This window comes from Tupaia chinensis, unplaced genomic scaffold (genome assembly GCF_000334495.1).
Source record: "Tupaia chinensis unplaced genomic scaffold, TupChi_1.0 Scaffold000062_1, whole genome shotgun sequence".
In the NCBI taxonomy this organism is placed as follows: Eukaryota; Metazoa; Chordata; class Mammalia; order Scandentia; family Tupaiidae; genus Tupaia; species Tupaia belangeri.
Window position 1 is genome coordinate 4785067 of NW_006159520.1, and position 12432 is coordinate 4797498.

At 34.3% G+C, this 12432-nt stretch overlaps 1 protein-coding gene across 1 annotated transcript in view; it reads left to right on the plus strand.

The window, feature by feature from the left end:
* Window positions 1-12432, plus strand: part of TSLIG3B (tRNA splicing ligase complex subunit 3B) — a 50811-nt gene that overhangs the window by 20768 nt on the left and 17611 nt on the right. The window contains exons 2-6 of the mRNA XM_027765625.1: window positions 1941-2086; window positions 3241-3375; window positions 6348-6526; window positions 10310-10390; window positions 10936-11052. Of these exons, the coding sequence (XP_027621426.1) occupies window positions 1941-2086; window positions 3241-3375; window positions 6348-6526; window positions 10310-10390; window positions 10936-11052 (658 nt within the window). The remainder of the gene's footprint in view (window positions 1-1940; window positions 2087-3240; window positions 3376-6347; window positions 6527-10309; window positions 10391-10935; window positions 11053-12432) is intronic.

The window sequence follows — 12432 nt, forward strand, 5'->3', positions numbered from 1 at the left end:
TTTTTTTTGGAGAGATTTTCACTGTAGGGCGCGTGCGCTCGCCAGACAGACAGAGAGAGACATAGAGACAGAAAGCGAGAAATCACCCCCCAGGGGGGATGGTCACGCCGCAATCCCTTCTCCTCCATTCTCCTCTCGGGATCTTGGGCACGCACGCACACGCGCCCGGCGTGAGTTTTAAGCCACCGGGTCCGGGACACGAACCGCGGTCGACTACGTGGGAGTCCAGCTACATAGCCATTACGCTAACTGCTGGTTCCCGTTCAATTTTAAGTTTTTGAGGAATCCTCATACTGTTTTCATAGTGACCATGCTCATTTACATTTCCACCATGCAGTGCACAAGGGTTCCTCTTCACAACCTTTCTAGTACTTGTTATTCCTTTTTTTTTTAAATAGCCATTCTCATTGGGATTAAGTGATACTTCATTGTGAGATGTTGAACATTTTTTCCATATGCTTTTTAGCCCCAAAGCAACTGTCTTCCTTTGAAAGTTGTCTGTTCAGACTAGTTGCCCATTTTTAAATTAGATTATTAATTTTTTTGTGGGTGAGCTATGGGGTTCAGGAGAAATTGATTGACAGACAAAAGAGTGCTTGTAAGTAAGTAGAATAGTTTATAGGATACTGTACCAGGATAGAGTAAAAAAATCATTGAGAATTCCATATTTTGTTGTTGTTTTTTAAGAGAGATTTTTCGCTCTAGGGCACGAGCACTCACCGGAGGGACAGAAAGATAGAGAGATGGAATGCGAGAAATCAGCCCCCAGAAGTTATAGCCATGCCACAATCCCATCTCCTCCATTCTCCTCTCAGAATTTTTGCTCATGCATGCACATGCACCCAGCCTGAGTTCTAAGCTTCTGGGTCCTGGACTTGAACTGCAGTCAAGTACATGTTAGTCCAGTGATGTAACCCTTATGTGATCTATTACTGGTCCCTAACAATTCAATAATTTCTAAAAAACTGGTAGACTGAATCTCAAATGTACATAGCATAATGTAATGTTAAATATTGAAGATGACCTATACGTTTATTGCCTTGATTGGATTATTGCATGTTGTATAAGTGCTCTAAAAAAACCATACTGTATTCCATAAAGATTACAATTATATGTAAATCAGAAATTACAATAAAAAATAAGGTTCTAGTTAAATACAGTGTGCAGAAACCTTTAAAAATATAAAATTGTTAAGGCCTACCCTGTAGCACAGTAGTTAAGGGAGCCAGATACTATGTGGCCAACCAGGATATAAGTCCCTGTCCCAATGGCTTGAAAAAACACACCAGGTGTATCCTAATGGAAGGAGGAATGAAGGAAAAGGACTGTGGTATGACCATTCCTCATTGTGGGGGTGCCTTCTGTCTCTTTTTCTCTGTCTCTGGTGAGTGCTTATACCCTCTGTCAATATATATATATATATATTTTATATATATATATATATTATCCAGTAAATGTCTTTGATTAAAATGATCTCTTAGGACCTTTTCAGCTTTAATTTTTTTCAGTTTGAAATTCGTGTCTATACTTTTTTCACTATATTTCTTGTTCTTTTAACTAATACAGAAGTAAAGATTTTCTGTTGTATTTGACTTTATGTTATCGTAATATTTATCTTAAAATTAGTAGGTAATTCTATTGTAAAATGCTAACATGAGAAATAAACCAAAATGGTAATAATATAGAGAGGAATAATCAGCAGACTATCTCTGTAAACCAGATAGTACACATCTTTGGTTTTGCTGGCTGTACCATCTTTGTTACAGCTACTGAACTCTGCCAGTGTAATGTGAAAGCAGCCATGGACAGTCTGGAAATTACTATTATACATTAATTGGCTGTGTTCCAATAAGATTGTTCACAAAAACAGGCAGCTGGCCTTGATACCGAGTAGTGGAGGGTTTTCTGTTGTGTTTAAAACTTCATTTCTTCCTTTGTAGGTATAAGGGACCACTCTTAGAAGAACAAGCCCTTACCAAGGCAGCGGTGGGTGGATTATCTTCACCTGAATTTTCAGAGCTCTGTGTTTGGTTAGGCTCTCAGATAAAGTCATTATGCAACTTGGAAGAAAGTATCACTTCAGCTGGTATTGCCATTATATTTTATTTATTTACCTTTCTACTTAATAGTAAATGAGTTGATAACTTATGATTTAAAGTTTATTAATGATGTACCTACTACTGTACAAAGAAAAATCTCTAATGTTGTATGATATTAAAGTTTTTTGGTTTGATTCTTCAACTTGGTGTAAAATTATAAGCAGTTACTTTGATTTGATGTCTTAACTTTAGTATTCTTTAGAAAAAGTAGAGTCTGAACTTGGTTATTTAAAAGTTTAATAATAATAATAAGTTTTGAATGATACTCATGTTGAATTAAGATCTTTTTAATACATGTAGTCCTTAATTTTAATTGTATTTCCAAACCTATAATTTAGGACATTCATATAGGAATACTTTTATTAAAAAATTCTTCTGTACTAGATCATAAAGTTTCTTTAATTTTTCACCACCTTGGTTAACTGAAGTCCTTTGGGTCTTTGGTAGAACTTCAGATAGTGTGATAAGGTGTAAATTTAAAAATTATTGGGCATGTGCGAAGAGACAAAGTAGCTTTCTTTTCTGAAGTTGTTCTTTTAAATTATTTTCTTTTTTTCTTGCCAAATCTAACAAAATTCATATGAATCAAAGTAAACAAAATTCACATGAATCAAAGTAAGCAAAATTCAAAACATAGGGCAAAGATCCTACATAATTATATTATGAAGTAAAGATAAGTTAGTCTTAGATGATTGCATTTATTGTCTGACTACATAGAAATACAATAGACCAATTGCTCTGAAACCAATTAATAATTAGAGCCACAACAATACTTTTAGTATTGTTACTACCATAAAATATTTGCAGTTTATTTGCTTTTATGGAAGAGTTCATTGGAAGAGACTTGTTTATACAGGAGAGACTTGTTAGGTATTTAAACATAACACTATTTACAATCTCATGATGAGACATTTATATTCCTAAGTTGATATTTATATTCTTAAATTTAACTGGTACTCTCTATATGTAGACTTTATTTGGTTGCCTCTATGTAACCTTCATAGTCACAGATCTGAAGGTTAAATGTGAACGTGAAAATTTAGAATTGCATATAAAATTAAAATCAACACTAGTATATGTCATAGTATTAGGGTATATGGTGAATACTAAGTAAGTATTTTACTATTTTTTTCTTTTTAAGGGAGAGATGATCTAGAGAGCTTCCAGCTTGAAATAAGTGGTTTTTTAAAAGAAATGGCATGTCCATACTCTGTACTCATATCAGGAGATATTAAAGACCGCTTGAAAAAGAAAGAAGACTGTTTGAAACTTCTGTGTAAGTTATCTTTCCTTGGACATTTATACATGTGTGTTTAATCTAGTTTGTTATTTTCAATCATCATTTATATAGTTTCATTAATGAAACAGACATTTTATGTATTTAAAAGGTTTCTATATTTGACTTAAAATAAGTATCTCAGAGATGTTTATATTAAATGTAGTATAAATTACAGGGGGCCGGCAAGTGTTATGGTGGATAAGGTGCTAGACTACCACATGGCCGACCATGGTTCGAGTCCTGAACCTGGTGGCTTGCTTTCTTGCTTTCTCTCTTCTTAAATTTAACTGGTACTCTCTATATGTAGACTTTATTTGGTTGCCTCTATGTAACCTTCATAGTCACAGATCTGAAGGTTAAATGTGAACGTGAAAATTTAGAATTGCATATAAAATTAAAATCAACACTAGTATATGTCATAGTATTAGGGTATATGGTGAATACTAAGTAAGTATTTTACTATTTTTTTCTTTTTAAGGGAGAGATGATCTAGAGAGCTTCCAGCTTGAAATAAGTGGTTTTTTAAAAGAAATGGCATGTCCATACTCTGTACTCATATCAGGAGATATTAAAGACCGCTTGAAAAAGAAAGAAGACTGTTTGAAACTTCTGTGTAAGTTATCTTTCCTTGGACATTTATACATGTGTGTTTAATCTAGTTTGTTATTTTCAATCATCATTTATATAGTTTCATTAATGAAACAGACATTTTATGTATTTAAAAGGTTTCTATATTTGACTTAAAATAAGTATCTCAGAGATGTTTATATTAAATGTAGTATAAATTACAGGGGGCCGGCAAGTGTTATGGTGGATAAGGTGCTAGACTACCACATGGCCGACCATGGTTCGAGTCCTGAACCTGGTGACTTGCTTTCTTGCTTTCTCTCTCTCTCTTCTGTCTCTCTCTGGTCAAATTAAAATAAATAAATTAAATAAATGAAGTTTAAGAAATTCCAAAAAAGAAGTGTAGTATAAATTACAATACCATACCCTCTCACATTTAGTATAGAATAACTTGTGTTTATGGCTTATATAGTACTTTAGTAATTTTTTCTTTACCTAATTCATCTTTAGTGTTTATGACTAAATTGCTAAAGTTGGTGATCTTCGAGGTCCTATTGAGTCTTAAAACTCTAAAACTAGACTAGTAAGCAGATTATTATTATTATGTATTTTTACTTATAGCAGAAACCTGTTTTACCACTACTGTTAAGCTTCTTAGCAGCTAAGGCAAAAAGGAACCTGGACCACTGCCCTACCTTCTGGCCCCTGGATAGTTAAAACATATTAGGTTGTCAGGAAAGTCATGACATATTTTTCTATGCAAAAAATGTGTCATAACTTTTCTGAATTATAAGCTATAGACTGTAGTGGGAGAATAACTGGTTACAGCCTTTTAGAAGGGCACATTTTCAAAATCACTTTTTTTTGAATTGAGGGTTCTGTGTCTAGGAATACATATTTATTCCTTCAAGTATATAATGATCTATAAAAAGGATTTTCTTTATGGCGTTGTAGTGGCAGAGACTAGAATCTGAGTGTCCATCAGTGGTTGAATAGCAATGGTATATTTATGCAGTGATACTATATAGAAACAGATCAAATGTTTACAATTCTTTTAAAGAATTATTTTATTTAACTTTATTTATTTATTTAAATTTGACCAGAAAATAACAGAGTAAGATAGAGACAGAGAGATAGGGAAAGTGAGAAAGCAAGCCACCAGGTCCAGGGCTCGAACCATGGTCGGCCATGTGAGAGTCCAGTGCCCTTAACTACCATGCCACCTGCCAGCCCCAAATGTTTGTAGTTTTAACTAAACAAAAGCAAAACACTTACTATACTAACTACTATAGTGAAAAGTTAATTTAAAATGGGACTATAACCATGTAATTTTTTTTAATAATATTAAATATGGCGGTTGAAAGAGTTAAATGAAATAGTGAAGGTAAAGGGACTTCTCAATGGCCTAAGGGAGTTTGTCCTGGGTCATATTGCTTTATCTGCTTGTAGATTAGAGCTATGAGTTTTTTCCTGGCCTGAGTTTTCTTTACATATGAGAGAGAGAGATGCTTTTATCAATCTTAGACATTTTTACACACTCCTAAATTGTTGATTTGCTGGTAGGTTTTACTTACTAGACATTAAACTCTTTGAAGTATAGGTACTATCTTTTATTTGACTTGCATCTCCATTGTCCTGCGTGGTGCCTGTCTCAGAACAGAGACTTAGTGAATTTGTACTTGTTGAAATAACAGTCTAGATAATCTAGTATATTAATTAAAATGTAACTGAACCAGCTAGTGTGAAATCAAGGATAGTGAAATAAGTCATTTCTCGTTTGCCTGATAATATTAAATAAATTTATTTAAATTTTTTATTTCAAGTGCCTTTTTTGTTACCCATTCATGTTTCAAACTAAGTTTTAGGTTAAACCTCTATAGATAAAATAGATAAAAATTGGGTGCCAGCAGGTGGCATGGTAGTTAAGGGCACTGGACTTGCACATGGTCGACCTTGGTTCAAGTCCCAGACATGGTGGCTTACTTTCTCACTTTCCCTTTCTCTCTCTCACTCTGTCTCTCTCTGGTCAAATTTAAATAAATAGATAAATAAATAAGTTCAAACAAGAATATAGATAAAAATGATGCTGTTCTTTTTGCAGGGTCCTAAATTCTTGTCTGTTACTTAGGCTCCTCCAATGTGAAAAATAAGCAGCCATTTATAGTACCTTATACATATATTTAATAAAATCTAGTTTATATAACTTTATTTTCCCCCCCCCATTTCATGTTTAAACTTGCAGTGTTCTACAACTGTCTGTATTTGTTCATTGGTCCTTTGTAAGCTGGCATTGCTGTTGGTATTGTTGCTATCTGTTTTAAGGGAATTATTTCAGTGAAATATTTTAAGAAATTCTTGTGCATATATTAACATTTATTTGTTTTTCCCTTTTTTTATTACAGTATTTTTAAGTACAGAACTTCAGGCTTTACAGATATTGCAGAACAAGAAATGTAAAAATTCTCAGTTAGATAAAAATAGTGAAATTTATCAAGAAGTTCAAGCTATGTGTGACACCCTTGGTGTACCCAAGTCAACAACTTCTGACATTCCACATATGCTAAACCAAGTGGAGTCAAAGGTATTATATTTATTTTTTCAACTAAATGCTAACATGTAAATGCGGTATTAAAACTGAGAATATGTCCTTTAAATATAAGATTTTCACTCCATTTTAAGAGAATTTTATCTTTATTATAAATTAAATTTTGGATCTGAACTTAATAGGTACGTGACCTACTTTTGTCTATAAGTAATATTTAGGAGTCAGATCTTAATGAGTGAATACCTTTAGGGTTTCCTAGAGTTTGCCACAACAGAAATTACTTTGCAAATTGTTTTTTTTTTTTTTTAACTCTGTTTCCTGAGAAATGAGCAGAGAAAGAAGCACTTTGAACAGAGTCTTTTTGCTTCAGTCCTCCCTCCAGTTCTGTAGTCTACCAGGATTATGGGTATATTATGGCATGCCCAGCGTATTGGCTGTAAACCTTGGACCTTCGCACATGGCCTCCAGCATTTCACAGCTGCACCTCTACTATCTGTGCCATCATACCTGGGCCTGCTTTATAAATTTAAAGATTACTTTTCTAACTAAGGTTGTGATACAGTATAATAAAAGAAGTAGAGTTATCCTACAATGTCAAAAAGCAGTTTAAACTTTTTAATGGATATTAATAGAATTGCAGTGTGCTTTCTATGATAGTGAGCAAAACACAGTTTTAGGTGGCTAAGTGTTTAGTGTGTGCTGTATAGTAAATGCATGAATGAATGAGTATTCTCAATGAGTAGTTAAAAACCACCACAAAGAATGTACCTCGCTCATTTTAAAATTTCTATTCATTTATTAAACTACCATTTTTCCTGGTGGAGCTATATGTTAGAGAGCGTGCTACTTTTCCAGACCAAGTTCTGGTCTAGTTCCTGGTTTTGTTGCTAAATATGGAGACTTCTAGGGAAATAATACAGAATCCATCTTAGAAGACAAAAATGTTGGGACCAGCAGTTAGCGTAATGGCTATGTTGCTGGACTCCCATGTAGTCAACCGTGGTTTGAGTCCCAGACCTGGTGGCTTAAAACTCATGCCAGGAGAGTGTGCGTGTGTGCCCAAGATCCCAAGAGGAGAATGGAGGAGAAGTGATTGTGGCATGGCCATTCCCCCCTGGGGGGTGATTTCTCGCTTTCTGTTTCTCTGTCTTTCTCTAGCTGTCTGGCAAGCGCATGCGCCCTATAGAGTGAAAACTTCTCAAAAAAAACCAAACAAACAAAAAACAAAAAAAAGCATGACAAAAAAGTTCTTGCTTGCCTTCAAGAATAGATGTGACGTTTTACAAAGCTGATTGACACAGGAAGGTTTCAGGTTCATGTCCAGAGGTGTCCCTGAGTTTGCTGGGCTTGTGTGTGCCCGTGATTTGGGACTGGCTGAAGCTAGGGGTGAATCATGACCTCAAGAGCCCGTTGGGGCTACTGTCTCTCTTGCTCATTGAAAAATAAAGCAAAAGGGATAAGTACTACAGCTCCATTTTTAGATATGCTACCTTATTTTTGTTCAGTGAAGATCTCTTGTATTGACATTTTATGAACTGAAAAGTACAATAAGGTTTATCTGTATGTTAAGAGAAGATTATTTTATGTACTCTTATTAAGATGAAAACACAGTTCTTTTTTTTTTCTTTTGTAAAACTTGGATGCCAGTTATAGACTAAGTCTATGGATCCCAGCTCAAAAACATTATTCTAGAGTTAATAAGTTAGTCTTCAGATTTTTTTTTCTGCCTTTCCTCTGGATTAAGAATGACCTAGGGCTAGCTACACTTTCTGGGAGTATTTCAAATTGAGACAGACTTCTAGGCTCTTTCTAATCTTCCCGTACTTCCACATATTAATCTCAGAGAGGCTTTTCTCCTTCATGGTTTTCAGTTAGTATTAACAACATTCCCAAGCCCCTCTTTTTCCTATTCGAAGGAGGCTTAATGATTGTTTAAATATTGGCAGACAGGATGGTTATTACTTACATTGTGGAAAAAAAAAAAAAGGACTTCCTATTCCGTTGTTTCTATCAAAAGTAAAAACTTCTGTATTTCTTTCGTGTGTGATATGTCCAGAAGATACTTTGACACCTTTGGGGAAGAAAAATAGTATTGTCTAACTTAAACCTATTCAGTTGTGTAAAGTAATTATAGTAGTAGTGACACCAAACATATGTAATATTTTGTCTTCTAAATTAAATGTTCTATAGCTTTACTCTATATGTAATGACAGTTAAATTCTCACATCACCCATATGAGAGAGGTGCTGTTATTATCTACAATAGCTGTGTGAAGAAACTGAGGTACTAAAAATTTGTCTAATTCAGTAAACAATTTTTAAGTAGTGGTAGACCTGAAGTTTGAACCTACACAGTAAACTTCCAGAGCCTGTGCTCTTAACTTACCCTTTGACAAGTAATTCTTGAATTCATTAAAATTGTTGTCTAATGTTTAGCTCTTAGGAATGTGATTTCATGTAAGAAATCACAAGTGTGTATTCAGAATTCCTCTTAAGTGAGGAGTTATAGCTAATACTTTTAGTAACATAGGAAATAACATTAAATTGAAGATATTTCTGTTAATTGAAAATCTATAAAAATGTGTTTTAAGAAAATAAACTAATAATTCTTTAAAATATGTAGAAATCCTATCAGTAATTTTGTATTATATTGTATCATTTTGAGGAGGTAGATTTGCTGTGAGACTAATAAAGCTTAAGCTTTGGGGCCCCTCATTTGCACAGGCTAATTTTTAAAAAATAGCTTTCTGAAGATACAATTTATATGCCATAAAATGTACCTATTGTAAGTATACAGTCAATGAACTTTGGTATATTTGTAGAGTTATGTAACCATCACCAAAATCTAATTTTATATTTCCGTCATCCTCGTAAGAAAGCTTGTGCCCATTTACAGTCATTCCCCATTACTACCCAGGCTTCCAGCTGATTTTTAATTCTTTCTCTTAAAGAGTGTCCCAAACATAAGTAAGCCTCACGCTCCCCTAAATCTGAGATGCTCTTGATGTTTCTACTGGTTACCTTATAACGAAGAAACTAACTGTTTTATTCAGTTTTTAATTTTTTCTTTAACTAATGAAGGTCTGTCTAGTTAGCAGAGTGAACCCATCTTAGGCTGTCATTTTTCAGTCATTTTCTTCAGGATAAATTACTCTTATTGTAGTGATTCCTGATATTGTCAAAGCAAAAGTATTGGGTTGTCGAGAAAGTCATGACATATTTTTATGTAGAAAAATAGAAAAATGCATCATGATTTTCCTTAAGACCTAATAAATGCTTAATACCTGTTGATCAAAATAAAAATGTTTCAAGTAATTTAAATTAGTGGCTTTGCAAAAGTAATGAGAATGTACATGTGGTGACTGTAATTGAGAGAGCTTACTCTCCTATGTTGTCTTGCTGAACAGTGATGCCAGAATAATTAGAATTGGAATGTATACAGAGTATTTGGTCTCAGTATCCCTCTTGAGAATTTATCATGAGGTAAGAGCATACCATGTTAAGAAGAAACTCCAAAATTATTTTATATGAGGCATAGATTCTCACAGTAGAAACTTTTAATAGTACTTCTCTAGTTGTCTGTGTATACTATTTCTTATTTTTGGAAAGAAGGTGTTCTATTGTTTGAATTAATATAACTAGTGCTTCAAAACAATATTCTGTACTGAAGAGATATTTATTGGTATGCAAAAGTATAGTTTAGTGAATTCACTTTAACATTTTATTTATTCTCTAATGCTCAAAACAACGCTTCAAACAATAATGAGATTGTTTTAAATTAGAGATATCCATTTTCACTATCTTTTATATTTACTTTTAGGTGAAGGAAATTCTCTCAAAAGTCCAGAAAAATCATGTGGGAAAACCTCTGCTGAAAACTGATTTAAATCCAGAACAGGCGGTAAATCCCCCTTTCTTAGTTTCTGTAATTAAATTAGTGAAGGTGACTTAATTTATAAATGGATATCTTTATTTTACAGTGTTTATTTAACACACATCTATTATTGTAAAAAATTAAAGTGGATTGGTATTCTAGAGTAGCACATCCTAACATTTTTTCAGTCAGATGATTAATTAAAAAACATAACTGGTCAATATGTTAGTAGAGTTGTGATTTGAAAAAGATGATGGCTCAAAGCCAGCAAGATGAGAAGTTGCTGTTTTTTTCTTTTTGGTCCAAACTACTTAGCAAGTAGCTGTTTTACTTACATTAACATGTTTGATTGAAGATACGGTTAATACTACCAGGTAGAGTTTATATGTTTAATATCTTCTGAAATTTGTAAATGTTCTATCAGTACTCTTTATTATATAAATAATTTACCATGAAGTCTTAATGAGATCAAAAAATGGTCATCAAGTTCAGTATCTTTTGAATCATTGAATTTCTTTTCTGTGCAGAACAAGAGAGTCATAGTGTTTGATTTTTGTTCCCAAATTCTTTAGGAAAAACTGGAAAGAATCAATGATGCTCTTTCCTGTGAGTATGAATGCCGACGGCGGATGTTAATGAAACGATTAGATGTGACAGTGCAGTCCTTTGGATGGTCTGATAGAGCAAAGGTAAGGCTGTTTTTCCTTTTGTGTCCTGTAGGTGGTAGCCTGTGACAGCTCTTCAGGCTCTCTGGCCTGTTATTACATAACTATGCTACATTTGCAACTTTATCCGAACCACATGCCCAAGCCAACTGTTAGTGTTTCATAATGATCTCAGTCTTCTATAAATCTCTGTTTTCAAATAATTCTCCCCTATTTTTCACATTTAAACTTTAAAGATACTGTGATTTTTGCCAGGATATACATGAAAGAAGAGGCATCATACCAGATAGAAAGGTAGAGAGGGAACATGATAGGGAAGGCTGGTTGTAGGGATAGGTGCAGGTAGTACTGGAGCTTGAAAGGCCTTTTTCTTTCTTTCTTTTATTCATTTATCTATTTTTATTTATTTATTTGTTTTTAGATTTTTGCCATAGGGTATGTGTGAATGCCAGAGAAAGACAGTGAGAAGGAAAGTGAGAAATCACACGTGAGTTTGTTTTTCCTTGGAATTTTGGGCATGTGTGCAGGCATGATTTTCAAGCTGCTGGGTCTGGGACTCAAATTGTGGTCCGCCACTTGGGAGTCCAAAGCCTTATCTACCACGCCCCTGTTGGCCCCGAAAAGACTTTCTTAAAAGTGTCTTAAGACTGGATAATGTGTGTGGTGTGTGTTCCATAGAGAAAGGGATTGTGGCGTGAGGGCATTCCCAAAATGAAGCTCTTGAGATAGCTTCTAGAGAACTGTCTCTCATCACTTTCATTTATGCCTTTAATCTGTACTCAAGCTTAGTCTGGAATCCCCTCGGCCACCCTTAGTCATAGCCTGGAAGTACTCTAGGCAGTAAGAATGAATAGTTATAGAGCATCTTCACTTAGAGATCACTGTCCTGGGCTCATTGATGTCCAGTGTCTGAAAATCAGTGGGTCACATGGGTTGTCCTGTTTTTTGGTTGAGGAAGGAAGGTTAATCTGGTGTCTGTTATTTTGACTACAGGTGGAAGCTCAGATATTATTATATTTTGTGGATTCACTGGAAAGTCCTGCCCCATCTTATATTAGTGGGAATCACTTAGGCACCTCATTCAGCTGGTGCCCAGGCTGGAGTGGAGCATCGAAGATGGTCATCTCACATGCTGCGTTCTTGGTGCTGACGCTGCTGTGGTGCATCTGATTTTGTTCTTGTCACTCACATGGTCTCTTTCTCCACGAGGAGTCTTATTTTAGTTTTCTATGGCTGCTGTAACATTACCACAAAGTTAGAGCTTAAATAATAAAAACTAATTTTTTAATGGTTGAGAAGTCCTTAGTGAAAATACTGACAGAATTGTATTCTTCTCAGATATTTCAGGGATGCATCCATTTTCTTATATTTCTTTTTTTTTTTTTTTTTTACATTTTTTTCTTT